The sequence below is a fragment of the Mustela erminea genome, chromosome 5 (assembly GCF_009829155.1).
Source record: "Mustela erminea isolate mMusErm1 chromosome 5, mMusErm1.Pri, whole genome shotgun sequence".
NCBI classification, from domain to species: domain Eukaryota; kingdom Metazoa; phylum Chordata; class Mammalia; order Carnivora; family Mustelidae; genus Mustela; species Mustela erminea.
In genome coordinates this window covers 71,823,954-71,843,981 of record NC_045618.1, presented here as the reverse complement: position 1 = coordinate 71,843,981, position 20,028 = coordinate 71,823,954, and the positions used below count along the sequence as shown (strand labels likewise).

Sequence of the window (20,028 nt, the reverse complement as noted above, 5' to 3'; positions counted from 1 at the left end):
AACTTTATCTTTTAAAGCAATTTCAGGTCCATGGCAAAGTTTAGCAGAAAGTATAGAGATTTCTCAGAGATTTCCCTCCCCTCCCCAACAACACCAGTGTTGGTAACCCCCACCAGAGTGGTACGTTTGTTAAACTTGATGAACTTACATTGATCCGTCATTATCACCCTGAGTCAGTAGTTTACGTCAGGGTTCACTGTTGGTGCTGTACATTCTGAGTCTGACACATGCATACTTAATGAATATTTACTATAGTTGCATACCAAACATATTCTTAAACTAATAACATGTAATTTTAATAATGTCTAAAATTTTTTTACCATTAGCTGTATATTAATGCCACATAATGCTTCCCAACTGGCTAGAAGGATTTTATAATTCTCCATACGAAGTTCCGTAACCTGTCACTATGTGTGTACACATAAACTTTGCGTCCTTAACATAGCGCTCACTGTGAATTTTCCTAACTGCTGCGCACGTCCATGCTCACAGTCAGCAGCCCAGCAGAACAAGGACCATGTGGTTCACTTCTTGCCCCCCTCCTCCGACAGCGTGTTGGAGAGCCATTTCCAGTCCCAGAAGGACTCCTATGAAAAGGAGATCGAAGCTTTGAACTTCAAAGTGGTGCACCTAAGTCAAGAGATCAACCACCTGCAGAAATTATTTAGAGAAGAGACTGACATCAATGAAAGTATCCGTCATGAAGTCACCAGGCTAACATCGGAGAACATGGTACAGGCTTAGCCGTGGGCCCCGGGGGTGGCCATTACTCTAGAGATGTCATTTAACAGTGGGATAAAATTCAGTTTCTTGGCAGTAAACGATGGATCAGAATTATGTTTTCTAGAAGTGAAATAGCTGGGTCCAAAGATACAACTATCAAGTTACCCTGGGCTGGAGAGCACTTTGATTTGAGAGTGGATTTATTTACCAGGGGATGGGTCCCAATTCTGTGGTGTACACCTGTATTTTGTAAATCTGTGTTTTTTAAGTCTAGCCCTAACCTCTTGGAAAGTGACAAAAAACGCTAAGGTAGAGGGATGACTCTGGAGTGGGGCATGTGTTCAGGTCTGTCCCTCTGCTTGTGCTTCTCATCTCATTTTCTCAAGGACTTCTCTCTTCCGTGACACCTGTTCCCTGCCCCCACCCCACCCCAGTGTTTGTCTCATCCATGCCTCAGCCTTGGAGAAATCCTGGAGGAATCTCCTGACTCAAAGAATATCCCTTTCTTAACCCCACATCATCTGTAGCCACCACCCCATTTCTCTGTGGGGAGCTGGCCAGGCTTCTCAGTGGTCACCTAATGGATTATTGCACTCACCTCCCAACTCCCCCACAGCCACGCCATTCTGTCCTAAGCCCCAACCACTGACCAAGTCTGCCTGCACACGGCTGAGCCCAAAGTGTTCCTTTTCACCCCCATCTTATCTCTCAGCAACATTAGGTGATGTTAATCAGTCCGTCTTCCTCCTTGCTCTTTGTTCTGCCACCTTCCAGGATACCTTGCTTTCCTAAGAACCCACCTCTTAGGTTACCCCGTCTCAGCTTTCTTACCATTTCCTTCTCTTCTGCCTAACCTGAGAGTATTAGGACATCTCCGGGCTGTGTCACAAGTGAGATGTGGCTCTAGGCACAGCAGATGTGTGCAGCAGTGGTTAAGGGCCTTCATGTCTTTGTTTATTCTTTGATGAACCTTTACTGAGGAACATTGCAGAAACAGGCATCCAAATGCACAAACCAGTATTCTTCACATGTACTTCAGAGGCACACGTGTTTTCATACACTTGGATGACAGAAAAGCTATTTACCTGACCGAGGGTGGATGTGAGTGACATTTATAGAAATACACAGACAGACAAGGACAGAGGATCATGAAACATACTAGATCATTCCAGACCTCCACTAACAGAGCGGCACCCCACCTAGAATTCACAGGGCTCAGGCAGACCTCTTTGAGATGATTTTCGTGTTCCTAGATGAGGATATGACCTTTCTGGGCTGGGGCTGAAGAGACTGACTCATCACAGCAGAGCCCCCACACGGCCTCCCAGACAGGGTACTTCCTTCTCCTCCGGGAGAGCTCGGTGATATCACGGGTGTAGCTGTGTGAGAGCCACTCCCTCCGACACGCTGGTGTTGCTTGTGACTCTCTAGATCTTGAGGTAAAAAATTGTAATGCCAAACCAGGTTAATGCCTTGGCTGGCCCTCCTACACAACCGAACCCGACATATGCTCCCTGGGGTTAGACACCTACATGGTCTAGTTTGCTTCCGAGAAGCTCCGAGATTTTGAAGCTCACAGACAAAAGCATTTCATATTCAAATATTTCTAATTCTTCTCTAAAGATGATCCCAGACTTTAAACAGCAGATTTCAGAACTGGAGAAACAGAAGCATGATCTGGAAATCCGCCTGAATGAACAAACGGAAAGCATGAAAGGTAACTGAAACTGTCACGAAACAGCTTTTAGAAAATGGATTCCTGTGTCCAGGAAATGACAGAGAAGTCATTGTACCCCAGCATCTCAGACTCTGGTTCTCCAGGGGCCCAGCCAGGTGACATAAATGTGAGAAGTGGGCTGAGTGGAGGGGACTGTAAGGGGCAAGACATTTAGAGGTGCAGTGGCTTCCAAGCTCCGTTGATTGTTGCCAAGTGGGAATACTGGCCCCAGTGTTGCTTGATATCCCTATCTTTAAAGAAAAGCCAGAAAGCCAGATTTTTATGGGGAATATCACAATTTTGGAATAATGGCTTTGAAAATTTTTAAACATTGTTCAGACCAAACAAAACCTAATCTCAAGCAGGAAACAGCTTAGGACTGTTTCAAAGCAAGACCCAATGTAAATCAAAATGTGACCCCAAAGTAAAGACAGTTCTTCCCACTACAGGCAGACTGGAAGAATTGTCTAATCAGTTGAACCGCAATCGAGAAGAAGAAGGAACACAAAGAGAGTAAGTGTTAACGTGTCTACTCTTTGAGCTCATGCTCATGCAATGCTTTCTTTTCTGAAATTGTGGGAGAAACCAAGATATGTTATAAAGCCAGAAAAGCAAGGTGCTGATTAAGATAGATGATCGATTACCATTCATATGTGAAGGAAAGAAACACATATGTATACACCACACACATACACACACACACAAACACACCTGACAGAACATACAGGAATCAAGACATTGCTTGTTCCAGGGTGGGTAACCGGATGGCTGGTGCCCAGCAGTGGGGACATAATTTTCACCTTTTATGCCCTTAGAACATGGATCGTCTGTTCAAAACACTGCTGAAATAAGATTGTGTGGGAGAGAACAGATTTTCTCAGAGCAGGGTCAGGCTTGAAATCCATGTGACTGAGAGTCTTTACGGATAATCCCCCCAGATATGCAAATTGACCCGTAGAGGGCCTGGTGCTGAGGCGGAGCCTTGCAGGGGGGGTAGGGGGGGTGGGGGGGTGGGGGGGGATGTTTTGCCGCCAACAGGCTGACACACTTACCTTTCAGAGCCGTGCACGGATGCCCTATGTCCTAGGGAGGATTTTAGTCATGTGACTTTATTGGTAGGATGGTGGTGAAATGAGGATCCCAAATAGTAGGAAAGTGGCGAGACAGTCTTGGATCTCTACTTCTCTTCTCCCTGGGTTTTTGAGAGTCTGGCCCCCAGGCCATTCACATAGGAACTAATCACTGGACTTTTGGTCATAAGGGTGTGAGTGGATGTGGGTGTCCTGGGGCAGCCATCAGCATCCTTTGTCAGAGTGGAGGCAGGAATCTCTTATCAAGTTAAGGAGACTGAGGCAACCGTGGGCAGCTCCACACCCAGCCAGCCCTGATCTTCACCCCTACCCCCACCCCCACCCCCACCCCCACCTCAAAGACTTTCCTATTTAGGTACTACTCACTTTACACATCAATTGGCCCAAGTATTTTTCTGTCTTTGGAAATAATCAGTGTTGGCTATGACAAGTGACTTCTCCATGACGGTCAAACTGATGCCAAAATTTCCTTTATCTTTTTCTCAGGACCCTAGAGGCCCAAAATGAAATACACACCAAAGAGAAAGAGAAGCTGATCAGTAAGATACAAGAAATGCAGGAGGCCAGCGAGCACTTGAAGAAACGATTTGAAACTGAGAGTGAAGTCAGGAGTACCTTCCGGCAGGAAGCGTCTCGTCTAACTATGGAAAACAGAGTGAGAATTCTCCCAGTTTGTTGATAAAGGACTGTGTGCAGATGTCACTGAAAGTAGGGGGACATGCCACCTAAAGCACATGATGAACAACTACAGACCAAAAGCCGCTTCCGTCAGAGCACTCTGTGTCCTTACCTCAGCACACGAGTGGTCTCCAAGTTGTGGGCTTCTTCTAGGGAGCCTTGGGGACTTTCATGGGCCGCACCAGGAAAGTGTCCAATAGAGTAAAGGGACAACAAGAGGAGAGATGAGTGCTGTCCCAGGGATGGCACCCATCTGAGATGATGATGTTCTGGTCTACAGCAAGCTTTTCCCCATTAAAGGGCCACGCTTGCTTTGGGGGTATGCCTTCCTACAGTTTTTCAAGTCAAAATGTTCTTCTATGAAATGATCAAGATGGTAGATGGCAAACGTTTTAAATTGTTCAAATCTTCATCAAATTATAAATGCCCTGGTCAAAATGAAATTAGGCAACTCTAAGTCAGTCCCCAGCAATTCTCTGGAGATGTGATTGGTGTGTGAAACCCATAGGACTGGGAAGCACCATAGTGGCAGATGGGGCACTTTCCTAGGAGGTGGACATGCTCAGGCCCCTTCCTGGCCTGGCAGCCTCCAAGACAGTGAATGGGAAAGGGCTCACCAGGTAGTGGTCGGCAGCCTGGACAGGCCCACAGGCCCCGCACCCTGTTGTCAGCCCCCCCCCCCCCATTTCTTATCTCACAGGAAAACCACAATAGGGTAAAACCCTATTTTGCAGGATCAGGATTTAACTTTGATGAGTAATTATATCCAAAGGAATCCACAGAGCTTACCATTCAACAGAAAGTAACAAATTCCAGTCTGGGCACCTAGACGATATCTGTCTTTTTCTGAGGGGGATACAACTTTCTCAGAGAGTCACCTCCTCGGGTCATGGCAGATAAGCAACTGGCTGCTGAGCTTTTGGGAGAGGTGGTCCTGCCTTCTGTGCTGGAGCCTCTGTCCCTGGGGCCTGAGCCGGAGCCGGTAGTCAGGGAGAGGGCAGATGGGGGGTCGTGGGTATTGCGCATCTTGCCCCACGTGACCGTCCACTCCCTCCCTGTGGGCGTGCAGCTCAGGCCCTGAGCTGTGTGGGGTTTGTAGGAGTTTGTTTCTGATGCTCCAGCATCAGAGGGGGCAGTGAAGCCCAATCAGCGCCCCTCCTCAGGAGCCCTCGGTGTGCCTGGCTCTGTTCCCAGGCAGTGCCGGGCCACGGTGCCAGAGCCGGGCAACACTCACAGCTGCACGTTCCCTCCAACCGCGTACGCTGGAGCCAGTGAGTAACCTCGGTGTTGTATTCATATACAACAAAAGAATGTAATTTCTATATAAAGGGGTGGATTTTGCTCACAAAGGAACTTCATCATACTAGCTTCCTAGAGCAGCCATAACAGATTAGCACAAAATGGCTGGCTTAAAACACCAAAAATTTGTTCTCACAGTTGTGAAGGGCAGAAGTCCATTCAGGGTGAAACGGGGCCATGCTCCTCCGAAATCTCTAGGGCAGAATCCCGCCTTGTGTCTTCCCGCTGCGGGTGGCTCCCAGCATTCCTGTGTTTGGGGCAGCATAACTCCGAACTCTGCCTGAGCCTTCATGCAGCTCTCTGTGTCCTTTTCTATTAGAAGGAGAATCTCACTGGATTTAGGACCCACCCTAATCTAGATTACCTCATCTTGATCCTTAGTGTAATTGCAACTGTAAAGACTTTGTTTCTAAATAAGGTTATGTTCTGTGGTTCTAAGTAGACATGAATTTTTTGAGGAGACACAATTTGGCCCAAGACATGATTTTTGAGTCAAAGAAAAATCCTTCTTTAAAAAAAGGAAAAAAAACTTTTAGTGATCATCTCACTATTTATCAAAGAAATGAAAAATTAAAACTAGATGTTATTGTTGCCCCTCAAGTAATAGAGATCTTATGGTACTGCTGAAAACGCCTTGCAGGGGGCACCCTCACACGTGATTTCCGGGAATAGAAATTGGCATCAACTTTCTCAGGGGTGATTTGGAAAGAAGTATCACGAACCTTGGGAATCACATTCTTTTTGACTCAGTCATGCAATTTCTAATATCTTACTATCCTAAGAAATTAGGTATGTGAATAAAGATTTTTGTTCAGAGTGTTCATCATAATGTTATTAATTATAGCAAACGGATACATATCCAACAATAGTGGATAGAACAAATTGTTGTATATCCTATGAATTAGGTGTTAAAATGACAGATGGCATATATGGCCAATGACATGGGAAAGTGTCTTCAATATAATGAGAGAAAAATACAGAGTTTAAAACTTTATATGCAGTAATGACCCCAATTTCATAAAATTTGTTTGTGCCATATTAGGACAAAAGAAAGGAATGAAATAAATCAAAACATGAACAGTGGTTTCCTCCTGGTTCTCATCGACTAGTGACTGTTATTATTAGAATTACCTTAGGATGGACTGAGGCAGGAGGGAGGTAACTGTACCCACACCCCCACTTGTAAAGCCAAAAAATGTTCCTAACATGTTTAGCCAGAGACCCAGAACCGCAGCAGGAGAGAGGTGGTCACAGCGTAGAAACAGCATTTTTCCTTAGTGCCAAGACTCCCCAGGGGCCCATCAGCTGCGTGCCAGGCACTGCTGGATCTCAAGCCTGAATCCTTTCCGAGCCAAAACCCCCAGAATTCAGGAAGAACCTACCACACTCTGTCCTTTCTAAGAAATATCTGTAGGCATCCAGGGCTCTGCTGGTTCCTGAGCCAAATTCTGCATGAGAAAGGGCACCTCCTTATCAGGAAGGAAACGCAAAGCCAGGACCCAAATCTGTACAATTTTTCTGCCTCCAGTTTCTGATATCCAGAGAACCTGTTTTCACACATTTGTATTTTTCAATTCTTTACTATGGGCATTACCTCATTAAGGGAAAAGTAGATCAAGATAAATATGCCTTATCTATACACTGGGATATTATTCAGTCACAAAAAGGAATGAAGGGCTGATACATACTTGAAACTGATGAAATTGGGGCACCTGGGTGGCTCAGGGGGTTAAAACCTCTGTCTTCAGCTCAGGTCATGGTCTCAGGGTACTTGGATCGAGTTCCGCATCGGGCTCTCTGCTCAGCCAGGAGCTTGCTTCTCCCTCTCTCTCTGCCTGCCTCTATGCCTACTTGTGATCTCTGTCTGTCAAATAAATAAATAAAATCTTAAAAAAAAAAAAAAGAAAGAAAGAAAGAAAGAAACTGATGAAACTTGAACACATTTGCTAAGTGAAAGAAGCCAGACACAAAAGGCCACACATTTTATGATTCCACTTATGTTAAGTGTCCAGAAGAGGCAAATAATACAGAGTCAGAAAGTAGATCAGTGATTGCCAAGGCCTGGAAGGGACTAGGGGAACAAGTTACACGTTTCTTTCTGGTGTGACAAAAATGTTCCAGAATTAGATGATGGTGATGGTTGTCTAGCTGACTTTAGAAAACAACCAGATGTGTCCTTCAAAGTGAATTGGGTGGTATGTTAATGAAGCTGTTACCAAAACACAGATTAAAATGCTTCGAAGCAAATGTCTTTGTTTCTTTTGATTTCTGTAGGATCTTGAAGAAGAGTTAGACATGAAGGACAGAATGATTAAAAAGCTACAAGATCAAGTCAAGACTCTAACCAAGACGATTGAAAAGGGTAGGAAAAATAACATTCCCTTTCCTGCCTTTTGAACTCTCAGATAAGGTCAACAAGCATTGTTTGTTTCCTGAAGTGGTCCAGAGTCTTTGAGAGTCAAAGGAACGATTCTCAAATGGGGCAGTTTGTGAGGGAGCAGTTTAGGGCTCAGTGATGGGCCAATGGAAAGATCCTTTGGGTCAGAGGATAGCTCATCAGCTATAATTGCAGATAACTGCAGATGCACTCATGGAATTGTAAGGGACATCCCATAACGAATACTTCTAATCTCATCTGCTATTAACTCTTCCCTGGTAAAAATGAAACTGTGAACAAGTTTCCAGTATAACTGCTTTGAAATTCTCTTCCTCTCCCAGTTATACAGGATCAAGACCTCCATTTCTGTTACAAGAAAGAAGTAGAGAATTGAGAAGCTAGACAGGAGTCCCGAACATTGACTGAACTTCTCACTTTGAATGCCCTCATGACCTTCCGTCTGCTTCTGAACACTGAACTTTTCTGACTTCTCTCTTCTGCTCTCTTGATCCTGCTTCCATATTGCTTCCTCTTCCTCCCAACCTGGATAGCAAAGGCTGTATCTCTAACTGTCTGTTCTTTTTTCTCTATTCATTTCTTTGAAGACCTCCTTCACTGTTATTTACCCCACTCTCACCTCAGTCTCAAAATTCCCACCACCAACATGAGGATCTTTCTCCTTCAGTCATTAATGGTAAATGTCAGTCTGCCCCATGAGGGCAGGGACCATGTCTGCCCTTCCCAAGTCCCTGTTGTTGGAAAGAATGAATAAACTACCACCTCAACACCAGGATTTCCAAAATCCACCTCCCACTCCTCACTTCTGCTCCTGAGTCCCGGCCCCTCTTTGCCTCCAAGACTACTTCCTTGGCCTTTCTACTACCTCCTCCAAATCCATGGGGCTAAAGTGGAGTACATTAGCTTCCCTTCCTGTATTAGTTATCTATTGTCATACAACAAACTTATCCCCAAATTTAGGAACTTTAAACAACACACACATAGCAATGCAGAGTTTCTGAGAGTCAAGAATGCAGGAGCAACTTAGCTCTAGGGCTCTGAGGGCCATCAAGTCGTCAGCAGAGGTCTAGTCACCTGAGGGCCTAATGGGCTGTAGCATCTGCTTCTAGGCTCGGCCACATGACTCTTGGTAGGAAGCCAACATCTTCTGAACGCTCCATCGGTGCCATTTGCTTCCAGAGTCCCTGCAAGGAACATGCCCAGATACAAGTCAGCACACTCAAGAATACCCAGAGTATAATGGGCTTATCGGATAGTTCGGCTTCCTTTCTTATTCTTCCAGGTCCAGATGCAGGGTACCAATCAGACGCCATTCTTAACATAAACAGTATTGCTTAGTAAGACTGTTGACATTCTACCTTGATTAGTATCCAAGGAAACAGGGCTAGTATATTAGCAGGAGAAAGTCTCATACAATAATAAGAAAGTTCTGGTGACTTGTTACCTGCACCACCTTGTTTTCCACCCACCGGACCCTTCTCCTTCTTCTTGGCCTAACTGCTGTGCTGCCTCCTTCATTTGTTCCATCCCCTTCTATAAGAGTTCTTATAGCCCCTGTATTTCCTACAGCTGCTGTAACAAGTCAGCATCAGATTAGCGGCTTAACACAACACAAATTTATCATCTTAAGGTTTTGGAAGTTAGAAGTCCAAAATGGTTTTCAGAGAGTTACAATCAATATGTCATCAGGGCTATGTTTCTTCTTGAGGCTTTAGGGGAGAAGATTTTCCCTTGCCTTCTCAGCTTTTGGAGGCCACCCACATTTCTTGGCTCATGGGTCCCTTCCTCCATCTTCAAATTCAACAGCATAGCATCGTCAGACTCTTTCTGACTCTCTAACCTCTGTTTCTGTCATCACATCTCCTCTCAGAATGGACATGAATCTTTGGTGACCAGAGGGCAGACTCTGGCACACACAAAGATGTCAACACCCCAAAGCCCAGGGCCTGTAACTGTGTTACTTACAAGGCAAAAGGGGTTTTGCCAACGTGATTAAATTAAGGATCTTGCAATGGGGAGATTACCCTGGGTTATCTAGGGGACCCAGTGCAATCACAAGAGACCTTATAAGAGGGTGGCAGGCATGCCAGAGTGAAAGAAGGTGATATGACAATGGAAGCAGAGAAAGAGGGGGACGTGGTAACAGAAGCAGAGGTCAGAGTGTTACAGCCATAAGCTGGGGGGTATAGACAGCCTCCAGAAACTGAAAAAGGTACGAAACGGATTCTCCCCCAGAGCTTCCAGAACTCAATTCTGCTGACACTTTGATTTCAGTCCTATAGGAGAGGTCCATTTCAGTCTTCTGGGAAAATCTGTGGTATTTTAAGTCACTAACTTTGTGGTAAATTGTTACAGCACATAGAAAACCAATACAGATCCCCTTGGGATCATGCCGTTCGGTACTTTGCTCACCAACTGTTCCATGAATCTTGTTTTCTTGACTGTGGCTGTGAGAGAAGCAATATTTTGGTTGGCTTTCTTATCTGCATGGTGCTGGATTCATGCTGGCTCTCATGAGGCTCTCTTCAAGGATAACTCCAGCTTCTCAGCAGCAGCAGTACTCATGGATAGACTCGCAGACATGACTCACTACCAGAGGAGCTCTTCAGGATTAGTCAAGTTTCATTTATCTGAAAGCCACACGTGTTCATGTGCCAGCCAGTCAGAATGGGGTGGAGAGAGACAGAGTAGGCTATATATAAAGACAGTAGAAGCTGTTTCTGTGAATTTAACTGATTGTTTGCCTCTGCCTATAGGCAATGATGGCCACTTGTCCTCAGGACCCAGGGAGTACCTTGGAATGCTGGAGTACAAGACGGAAGATGAGGACAAGCTCATCCAAAATCTCATTCTTGGTAGTGAGACCTGGAACTCTGAATGTCCACTCCTTCACTCATTGCTCCCATCCTGGGTGGGGGCCGCTGCTTCTCCTAGCCCAGGGTTTTTCAACCTCCACACTGGCAACCAGATAATTGGTCGTTGTGGGGGGCTGTGCACTATAGGATATTAAGTAGCATCCTTGATTCCTACCCTCTGGAAACCAGTAACAACCCCTAGTCATGACAATGAAAACATCTCCAGACATTGCCAAACATCCCAAGGGAGCCAGAATTGCCCTCAGTTAAGAAGTGCTTCCCTGGCACCTGGGTGGTTCAGTGGGTTAAGCCTCTGCCTTTGGCTCAGGTCATGATCTCAGGGTCCTGGGATCGAGTCCCACATCGGGCTCTCTGCTTGGCAGGGAGCCTGCTTTCCCCACCCCACCCCCGCCTGCCTCTCTGCCTACTTGTGAAAAAAAGAAGAAGAAGAAGAAGAAGAAGAAGAAGAAGAAGAAGAAGAAGTGCTGCCATTACCCCTTCCAAAGTCTAATCATAGTATCCAGATAGAAGACACAGCCTCTCATTTTTGTGTCTTAGTACAGGAGGTATGGGGAAAGTAATGTGGCTCCCTGTTCCTTTTGATTTCCACTGAGAATTTTATTTGTAGGCAATGTGATACAGGCTTCCCAGCCCACCTCTGTTACAGGAATATGCCAGCATACATACTCAAGGGCTGGTGGTCTTAGAACCAATCTTAATAGACTGTCTTCACCAAGAAAATCACATGGTTTTCCAGTGGGAGGGAGAAAACTGACTTTCTATCAGCTGATCTCAGATCTTAAAGTAGAAAACTGATGTGTAGCCTAACTTCCTCTTCTAAGTGACACCCCCATCCCCACAGAGAGCGCATGAGCCCCAGGACCCTTTCCTTTCTACCCTCACAGGTGCACAGCTATAGGGCCTCTTCGTTCCCTGTCTTAATGCAGCCATGGGAAGGTTCTTGTTTGCTCACCTGAGTTCATTCTATAAAGTTTCTCTCTTCCCTTTACTCCCCCCTCTCTCCCCCTGCCATTCTCTTCTGCTTAAGGCCAGCAAAGCCTTCTCTGCAGGATTATTGTGTGTCTATTTTCCCGATTCAAGGGGTGCATGTGGTCCCTGAGATCATATCCCACCTCCTCATTAGGGGCTGGAGTCGGGGGTACGGACGTGGGTCTCCTCCCTTATATTGGAGGTCTGAAGTCTAGGGTCTCCAGGCCAGGGAGAAGCGCAAATTCTGTCTGAATTTCAGCCTTTTAAGAAAGAGAAAGTACTTAGCAAATGAGAAGTAAGAGGAACAGGTGGTACCTGTATATTTTTGTTAGACTGAATTCCTCATGCATTCAGGCACTGTATCCAGTACAGAAAAGCAAACAAGGCCTGGGCTGTATGGGGAGAGCTGATGGGGAGAGCTGACTATCAGCCATAGTCCTCATCAGCTCTGTCTGTTCCAGACTTGAAGCCCCGTGGCGTGGTGGTGAACATGATCCCAGGGCTGCCGGCTCACATCCTGTTCATGTGTGTGCGCTACGCGGACTCTCGGAATGATGCCGGTATGGTCAAGTCCCTCATGAACAGCACCATCAATGGCATCAAGCAGGTGGTTAAGGTAGGAACTGCCTTGGTATTTTGGTTACTTTAAGAATATTTTAGGGATTCATCCTTGGGCCGTCCTTCACCTCTCGTGTTTGGTGAGCCACGGGATTCCTCAGACAAGTCCGAGGCCCACCCAAGGAAAGAAGCCAAGCTGTCTGGAAAAGACAAGCTCGGTCAGGGATCCCCAAGGCTAAAGATTAGCACATAGACCTTAAGGCCTTACCTCCGAGGCTACAACCTGATAATCACCAGCCCCATCACCACTACCTGCTCAGGAGGTGAGATTCCCCTGCTGTGAGGATTCATCATTCAGCAGGAGTTAGGAGTAGAGAATTAACACTTGTCTGTTGTTGAGTGCTTCCTGGTCGCTGTATTCACGAGAGCCACCAGAGGGCTCTTGGAAGGGGCACCCATGGGTTTTAGGGCACATGTGCATTTCTAGGCTATAGGCACACAGTATTTGCCTCATTGTGCTGCTCTGGAATATTTAAATATTTAGAAACTAAAAGATGCAGGCATGAAGAGTATAAATCCTTTCCCACCAGCATCTCCTGTCTCCGTTTCCCCAGTGACTCCCTGGCCTCTGCCTTTGTGAGTGGCCAGGACCTGCCCACATACCCCACAGTCTCTATGCTTTTCCATCCACCCCCGCCCCGACTGCCGAGGTGCTCACACTAGCAGGCTCCCCCGGTTCCGGCAGTCTGGCTTCTGCTCCTGTCACTCCACAGAAAGATCACCAATGATTGCTCTTGCTAAATCCAATGGTTTTCCCTTCTTTTCTATCCTCCTCCCGTGGATGGAACCACTAGGCCCTCCTCTCTGAAACACTCCTACTTTGTCCTTCAAATCCCGGGACTTCCCCAGTTTTCCACTTACCTCTGACCACGGTACCTCTTAACCTTCTCTGTGCCTCTTCCCGCTGCCCCACAAGCAGAGCTACTCTCCCCAGCAGAGTCCTCAATCCTGAGCTCTTGTCTCTCCAGCCCTTTCTTTCAAGGACAGCATTTTCCCCGCTCGTAGGAGACTTTCTCAGCTGCCCTCTTTTCACCAGCATCCTTGCATCCTGAGCGTTTGGAGTCTAGTCTGGGGCCACTGTGCAGGAGCTCAGCACCCATTTAATTATGTCTTGCGTATGTGATGTTACGAACGTTCTTCCCAGTCAGAACGTGAGCTCTGGAAAGCGAGGATCCCGACTTAACTTTACCAGGAAGTTTCCTCATCAGAAATACTTTGCAAACCAGAACCTGCTAAATAAACATAAAAGCTTATCATTATAGTATAAATTGAGTAAAGTCTTTGGTGAATAAAAGAAGAATTCATTCTGATCAAAAGCCATGGATTGACCAAATTGGTAAGATTCATGTGATCTTGGCTCAAAGGCACCAGGAGTCACCAGATCCAACTTTGTCTTTCTTGGTTGGTTTGTTTGTTTGTTTTTGTTTTTAAGGAACATGTAAACGATTTTGAGATGCTGTCTTTTTGGCTTTCCAATACGTGTCATTTCCTCAACTGCCTGAAGCAGTACAGTGGAGAAGAGGTAGGGACACTTGCCTGTTCTGTGTTCTGTGCAGACTGCTGGTCTCTAACTTCCTCATGAGCAAGAGCTCACCACAGCAATTGGGGACATCCCCAGCTCCAGGGGTAGCCTCTGCTCCAGATGGCTTCCCAGTCTCCTTCTCAACCAGGAGGCCAACTTCACATCACTGGTCAGACAGAAGTCACAGTCAGAAAGACTTAGCAAGAGGCCTGGACCTTGGGCATGATACTAGGTCTCAGTTTTCCTTGAGTTTTAAATTAATGAGGCCAGGGTCCCTGGGTAGTTCAGTCAGATAAGCTTTCGGCTTAGGTCACCATCCCTCAGTCCTGGAATGAGCCCTGTTCAGCAGGGAGTCTGCTTCTCCCTCTCCTCTGCCCCCCCCCCTTCTCTCAAATAAATAAAATCCTAAAAATAATAATAATTAATAAAAGCATCATCATAATAATAAAGTAAGATGATTTTTAAGTTTGTTTCTGGTTGTGACATTCTGAAGTTTTCAGTATCATGGCTCTAAAATCCAATCTTTAGACTAACATGACTATTTCTTTGGAGCTCTTTTCTCTGCAGGATTCTGATCATTCCTCCACAATCTGTATGTACATTCTTTGCCATTCCAGCTCTGCTCCCAACAGAAAGGAATTCTCCACCTTCAAGTGTTCACAGACTAAAATGTCACTGACCTAAAATAATAAGGTAGTTTTTAGGGTTTTCACTGCTCTCTCAGATGTTTGTACCATTAATGGTCCCAGCAGCTGTGTATGAAGTTTCCAGTGTCATCCCTTCACCAACACTTGATATTGACAGGCATTTTAATTATTTACCAATCTCATTGGTATAAAATAATACCTTGTTGACTTAATTTGCAATTACTTGATCACTAGTGAGGTGAGGACTCACTCCATGGAGGGGCACCTGGGTAGCTCAGTTGTTGAGCGTCTGACTCTTGGTTTCCACTCAGGTCATGATCTCCGAGTTAAGAGATGAAGCCCACGTAGGGCTCCATGCTCAACCGGGAGTCTGTTGGAGATTTTCTTTCTCTCTCCTGCCCTTTTCCCTACTCCCATGTTCTCTAAAATAAGTAAAATAAATATTTTAATAAAATAAATCTTTTCTTTAAAAAAAAAAAAAAGAGAGAGGGGCACCTGGGTGGCTCAGTGGGTTAAAAAGCCTCAGCCTTTGGCTTGGGTCATGATCCTGGGGTCCTGGGATCGAGCCCTGTGTCGGGCTCTCTGCTCAGCAGGAAGCTTGCTTCCTCCTCTCTCTCTCTCTCTGTCTGCCTCTCTGCCTAATTGTGAGCTCCGTCTGTCAAATAAGTAAATAAAATCTTAAGAAAAAAAAAAGGAGTCACTCCATGTGCTCATTGGTCATTTGGGTTTCTGTTCAAATTGTCTACTGACATCAAGTCTCCATTTTCTTTAGAGACAATTTTTTTTCTGACTGATTTGTAGGAGATCTTTATATATCATGAATAAACCATGGTTTGTCTTATAATTTTTTTTATGGAGTCCATTATACACAATTTCTGAATTTTGGTATACCAATCCTACTCTTTTATGATATGTGTTTTAGTGTCTTCAGGAAATTCTTCCCTGCCTGAGACCATGAACTTCTCTTACTTTCTTCTAAACTTCTATAATTCAAATTTAGAGCTCACAGTTATGCTTTTATCTATCTAGAACTGGTGTGATTATTTATCCCATGATGTGTGAGATAATTACCTTATACCTTCTTCTGGGTGGATAACTAATTGTCCCAATGAAGGAAGAGTAAAATAAAATATAAAAGTAACTCTACTAGTACTATAGAACAAGAAGAAAAGTAAGTAAAGATAATCCAATCTCTGACTAAAATGAATAACAAAAGGAGCTGGGGGCACAGCCCAGTCCATTTAAGACAAACTGGCATGTATGAGACATTAATGGAAGAGGATATTATTCGACACCATTTATCTTTTGACCCTTTCTTTGCCCCCTCCGCCATGTATACAGCATTCTTTTCCCTGTTTGAATGTTTTTTTAATTGCCATATTTTCATTTCTATTTCAATGGTTCTTTTTCACCTCTGCCTCTTATCATTATATCCTCTTCTTAATGCTTTCTTTTTCTTTTACCTCTTTGAACATGTTGGATATATCATATTAATCTGGTTGGGCTGTTATCACAAAATACCACAGACTAGAAGGCTTTTAAACCACAGAAATGTACTTTCTCACAGTTCTAGGGGCCCAAAGTCTGACCCTCAACCAGCCTACCAGCATGGCTAGTTCCTGCTGAGAGCTCTGTTCTGGCGTGTGGATGGCTTCTTCTCACTGCTGCGCCCTCCCACAGCCTCTCCTTGGGGCACGAGGTGTGGAAGAAGACAGATTGAGCTTCCTAGTGTCTCTTCTTCTTCTTCTTTTATTTTTTTTTTAATATTTTATTTATTTATGACAAAGACAGTGAGAGAGGGAACACAAGCACAGGGGAGCTGGAGAGGGAGAAGCAGGCTCCCTGCTGAGCAGGGACCCCCCCCCCCCATATGGATCCTGGAACCCTGGGATCATGACCCTAGCCTAAGGCAGATGCTTAACTGACTGAGCCACCCAGGTGCCCCCTAATGTCTCTTCTTAAAGGGACACTAACCCTATCAGATTAGGGCCTCATACTAAGGACCTCATTTGATCTGAATAACCTGGTCACAGGCTCCATCTTCAAATATAGCCACACTGGAGGAGAGGGCTCCGACATCATAAATATTTAGTCCATAACACACATTTTAAAATATTTCAGGTTGATCTGTGCTCTATAATAATTAAGTCATAAATCTCTTGTATTGCATCTCCTGGCCTCTTACAGGTGTGTGTTTCCTTTGTGGCTTTGCCGTCTTTTTTGATGAGCTTCCATGGGATTTGTTCTGCACTGTATGGTATAGGTGCAGGGCAGGGGGTGGGGGGTGCCTATTTGTAGGGTGAGGAGGCAATATGGCGACAGTTATAGAGAGTAAGCGGCACCACAGACATGCAGAGCTCATTTCATACAATCAGACGCTGGGTTTTAAAGTATAGACGCTTATTGGACTGTCCCTAATAGAGGTAGTGATTTAATTTCCTACATGTCTGTATCATTCTAATATTTATATGCTCACATTACTTTCAGGAATTCATGAAGCTTAATAGTCCACATCAGAATAAGAATTGCTTGAACAATTTTGACCTCTCAGAATACAGGCAGATTCTTAGTGATGTGGCGATACGAATCTATCATCAGTTCATTGTTGTAATGGAAAACAACATTCAACCAATAATAGGTAAGAAAAGAATCAATGACCAAAAAATATTTATGGTCACCCTGAGACCTTAAAAAAAGAAATCCAGGGGTGCCTGGGTGGCTCAGTTGTTAAGCCTCTGCCTTTGGCTCAGGTCATGATCCCAGGGTCCTGGGATCGAGCCCTGTGTCGGGCTCTCCACTCAGCAGGGAGCCTGCTTCTCCCTCTCTGGCTCTCCCTTGCTTGTGTTCCTTCTTTCACTATCTCTCTCTGTAATATAGAAATAAAATCTTTTTAAAAAATAAAATAATGAAATAAATCCAGTATAAGCTATGCAATGACAAAGAATATAATTTTAAACCCAGAAAAATTTAATTATGTAAATGTCTACTTTTTAATTCTTTTTAATTTCTTGAAATGATGACCTATATAAAAGTACATAGTTCTTGGGGTGCCTGGGTGGCTCAGTGGGTTAAGCCACTGCCTTTGGCTCAGGTCATGATCTCAGGGTCCTGGGATCGAGCCCCGCATCGGGCTCTCTGCTCAGCGGGGAGCCTGCTTCTCCCTCTCTGTCTGCCTCTCTGCCTGCTTGTGATCTCTCTGTCAAATAAATTTTAAAAATCTTTAAAAAAAAGTACATAGTTCTTAGTTTCCTGCCTATAATGGTGATTCACCCTGAAGGATAAGACTAGGGAGACCTGCTACTACTTATGTAGCTAATCCTAGGTCATCACTAAGCATTTTTGAAATCCTAAAGTCCCACTCAAATTCTTGTATATTTTCTTCAGTTTTCTGAAATTTAAATACTCTGACTTTAAATGGTTCCAGACCATCAGTTATCATGTTAACCTGCTCCCTCTCCTGTGAAGTTGAAAGAAGAAGGACTCCAAGCTGTTGTAAAGAGCCATGCACCTCCTCCCTCTGGGGCTCCCCAGTCCTTGATCTTCTCGCTTCCCCTATCACAGCTGTGTCCACTGCTAACTCCTGCAGAAAATGTGCCACCTCCTGGAACAGACCCAGGAGAGCCATGGAAAACGTTCTCTGGTCGTGCCCACTGTGTGAGCGAGACATGCTTGTGTTCTCTCTAGTGCAGGGCATGCTGGAATACGAGAGCCTGCAGGGCATTTCCGGCCTGAAGCCCACCGGCTTCCGGAAGCGGTCCTCCAGCATAGATGACACGGACGCCTACACGATGACCTCCGTCCTGCAGCAGCTGAGCTACTTCTACAGCACCATGTGCCAGAATGGCCTGGACCCTGAGCTGGTGAGGCAGGCCGTGAAGCAGCTCTTCTTCTTGATTGGGGCCGTCACCCTGAACAGCCTCTTCCTGCGCAAAGACATGTGCTCCTGCAGAAAAGGGATGCAGATCAGGTAAAATCCATAAGCCTTTACCCGTACCCAGAGGCAGCTGGAAAGAATGCCCTTTGTTAGGGTCCATAATCAAAGGAGCGAGACTGATAACAAAGCGAAGGTCAAGCAAAGCTTTATTTCGTACCAAGCATCGAGAATCAAACCAACCGGTTGGGGCCAAACCAACGGGTCGGGGCTGTCTCTTACAAAGAGGCGACCCCTCCCAGCCTCACAGACTAACTTTTATAGAGGTGGTTGAGCCTGGCTATACACAAGTGGCCAATGAGATTGCAACACACAAAAAAACCTGCATAGTCATGCTACATCAGCAACACACAGAATAAACTGCACAGTCATATTAGGTCACACACAGGTGGCCAATTGAATTTCAATTTACCCTAGTAGATATATGCATGCCCCACTGATTGAATGTCTCCACCTGGCCTGACCCACCCTTGTATCTGGGCTTTGCAAGTAAGTTCCTCTGGGAGGTGCAGGGTCAATCTAAGTTCACTGCATAAACACAAAATGGCTCCCTCTGGCTAAGTAGGCCCTTACATTCTTAATGTCTGCTGCCCCTCCGTGTGAGCTGTGCTGCTGGGGTAGGGGTGAGCAAGAGGACTCTTAGAAACTTGAGGAGGTCTGTGGTCTGGTGGTAGCCCCAACCCCCGGTCATCACTCTGCACCAAGCTAGCTTGGCAGTCAGGCCCAGGGCCTTCCTTTGGTGGTTAAAGACTAGTAACTAGTAACTGTGTATTTTAAATCCTGGCACTGGGTGCTTGTCAGACACTCAACTGGCGTTTACTGACTGCCACCTCTGTGACTCGCAGTGTTGGCAGCTGAGGACACGGGAAATGAAGGAAAGAGCAGCTAGATCCCTGCCCTCCAGAACCTCAAAATAGTCAAATAACCATTCAAGGCAATTATGGTGAAGTCACAAACAAGGATGCAGAGAAGAGAGATCGTGGTGGATAGACAAGTGAGACCCGAGAGCTATGCACTGAGTGATCCAACAGGGAGAAGAACATTCCAGGCAGGGGAAATGAGGCAGGCAAAGGCACAGAGGGAGAGCTGAATGAGGAGCCTCCCTCAGGCTCTAGGAGGAAGCTCTGTCTAGATTCAGCAGGGGTTTGTTTGGGGAGCAGCAGGACCAATGTTCTGAGGACATGGTGAGACACAGTTTTGAGGTGTGTCAACTTTTCCTGATCTCTTAGTTGAGGAAACACAAACCCTGAACTCTTGTTAGAGTTAGCACTATCGAGTGACTAGAAATAGGGTATATAGTTACGATTTCTATGATTTGCACAGGGATTTGATACATATATGTGGCATGAGAAGCTGAGATCGTGTTGACGACAGTGATGTCAGGGTAGGGAGCAAAGGAAGCCTCTTGAGCCAAGAAGTAAACAAGGCATCTATTAAACCGTGTTAGCATTAATGAAACTTGAACTTAGACATTCCCACAAACCAGGCTGGCAGATTCCTATGACACCAGATTGTGGTTTTCAGATAAGAAAGAGGATTCTGAAGGGCTTTGTGGATCTTCT

The 20,028-nt window shown here is 45.4% G+C and overlaps 1 protein-coding gene across 1 annotated transcript in view; it reads left to right on the top strand.

The window, feature by feature from the left end:
- The window catches only part of MYO5C (myosin VC), a 93,177-nt gene that overhangs the window by 61,553 nt on the left and 11,596 nt on the right, over positions 1-20,028 (top strand). The window contains exons 29-38 of the mRNA XM_032343752.1: positions 552-732; positions 2,347-2,440; positions 2,890-2,953; positions 4,018-4,186; positions 7,783-7,870; positions 10,660-10,758; positions 12,210-12,364; positions 13,799-13,888; positions 17,023-17,173; positions 18,220-18,502. Coding sequence (XP_032199643.1) covers positions 552-732; positions 2,347-2,440; positions 2,890-2,953; positions 4,018-4,186; positions 7,783-7,870; positions 10,660-10,758; positions 12,210-12,364; positions 13,799-13,888; positions 17,023-17,173; positions 18,220-18,502 — 1,374 coding nt within the window. The remainder of the gene's footprint in view (positions 1-551; positions 733-2,346; positions 2,441-2,889; positions 2,954-4,017; positions 4,187-7,782; positions 7,871-10,659; positions 10,759-12,209; positions 12,365-13,798; positions 13,889-17,022; positions 17,174-18,219; positions 18,503-20,028) is intronic.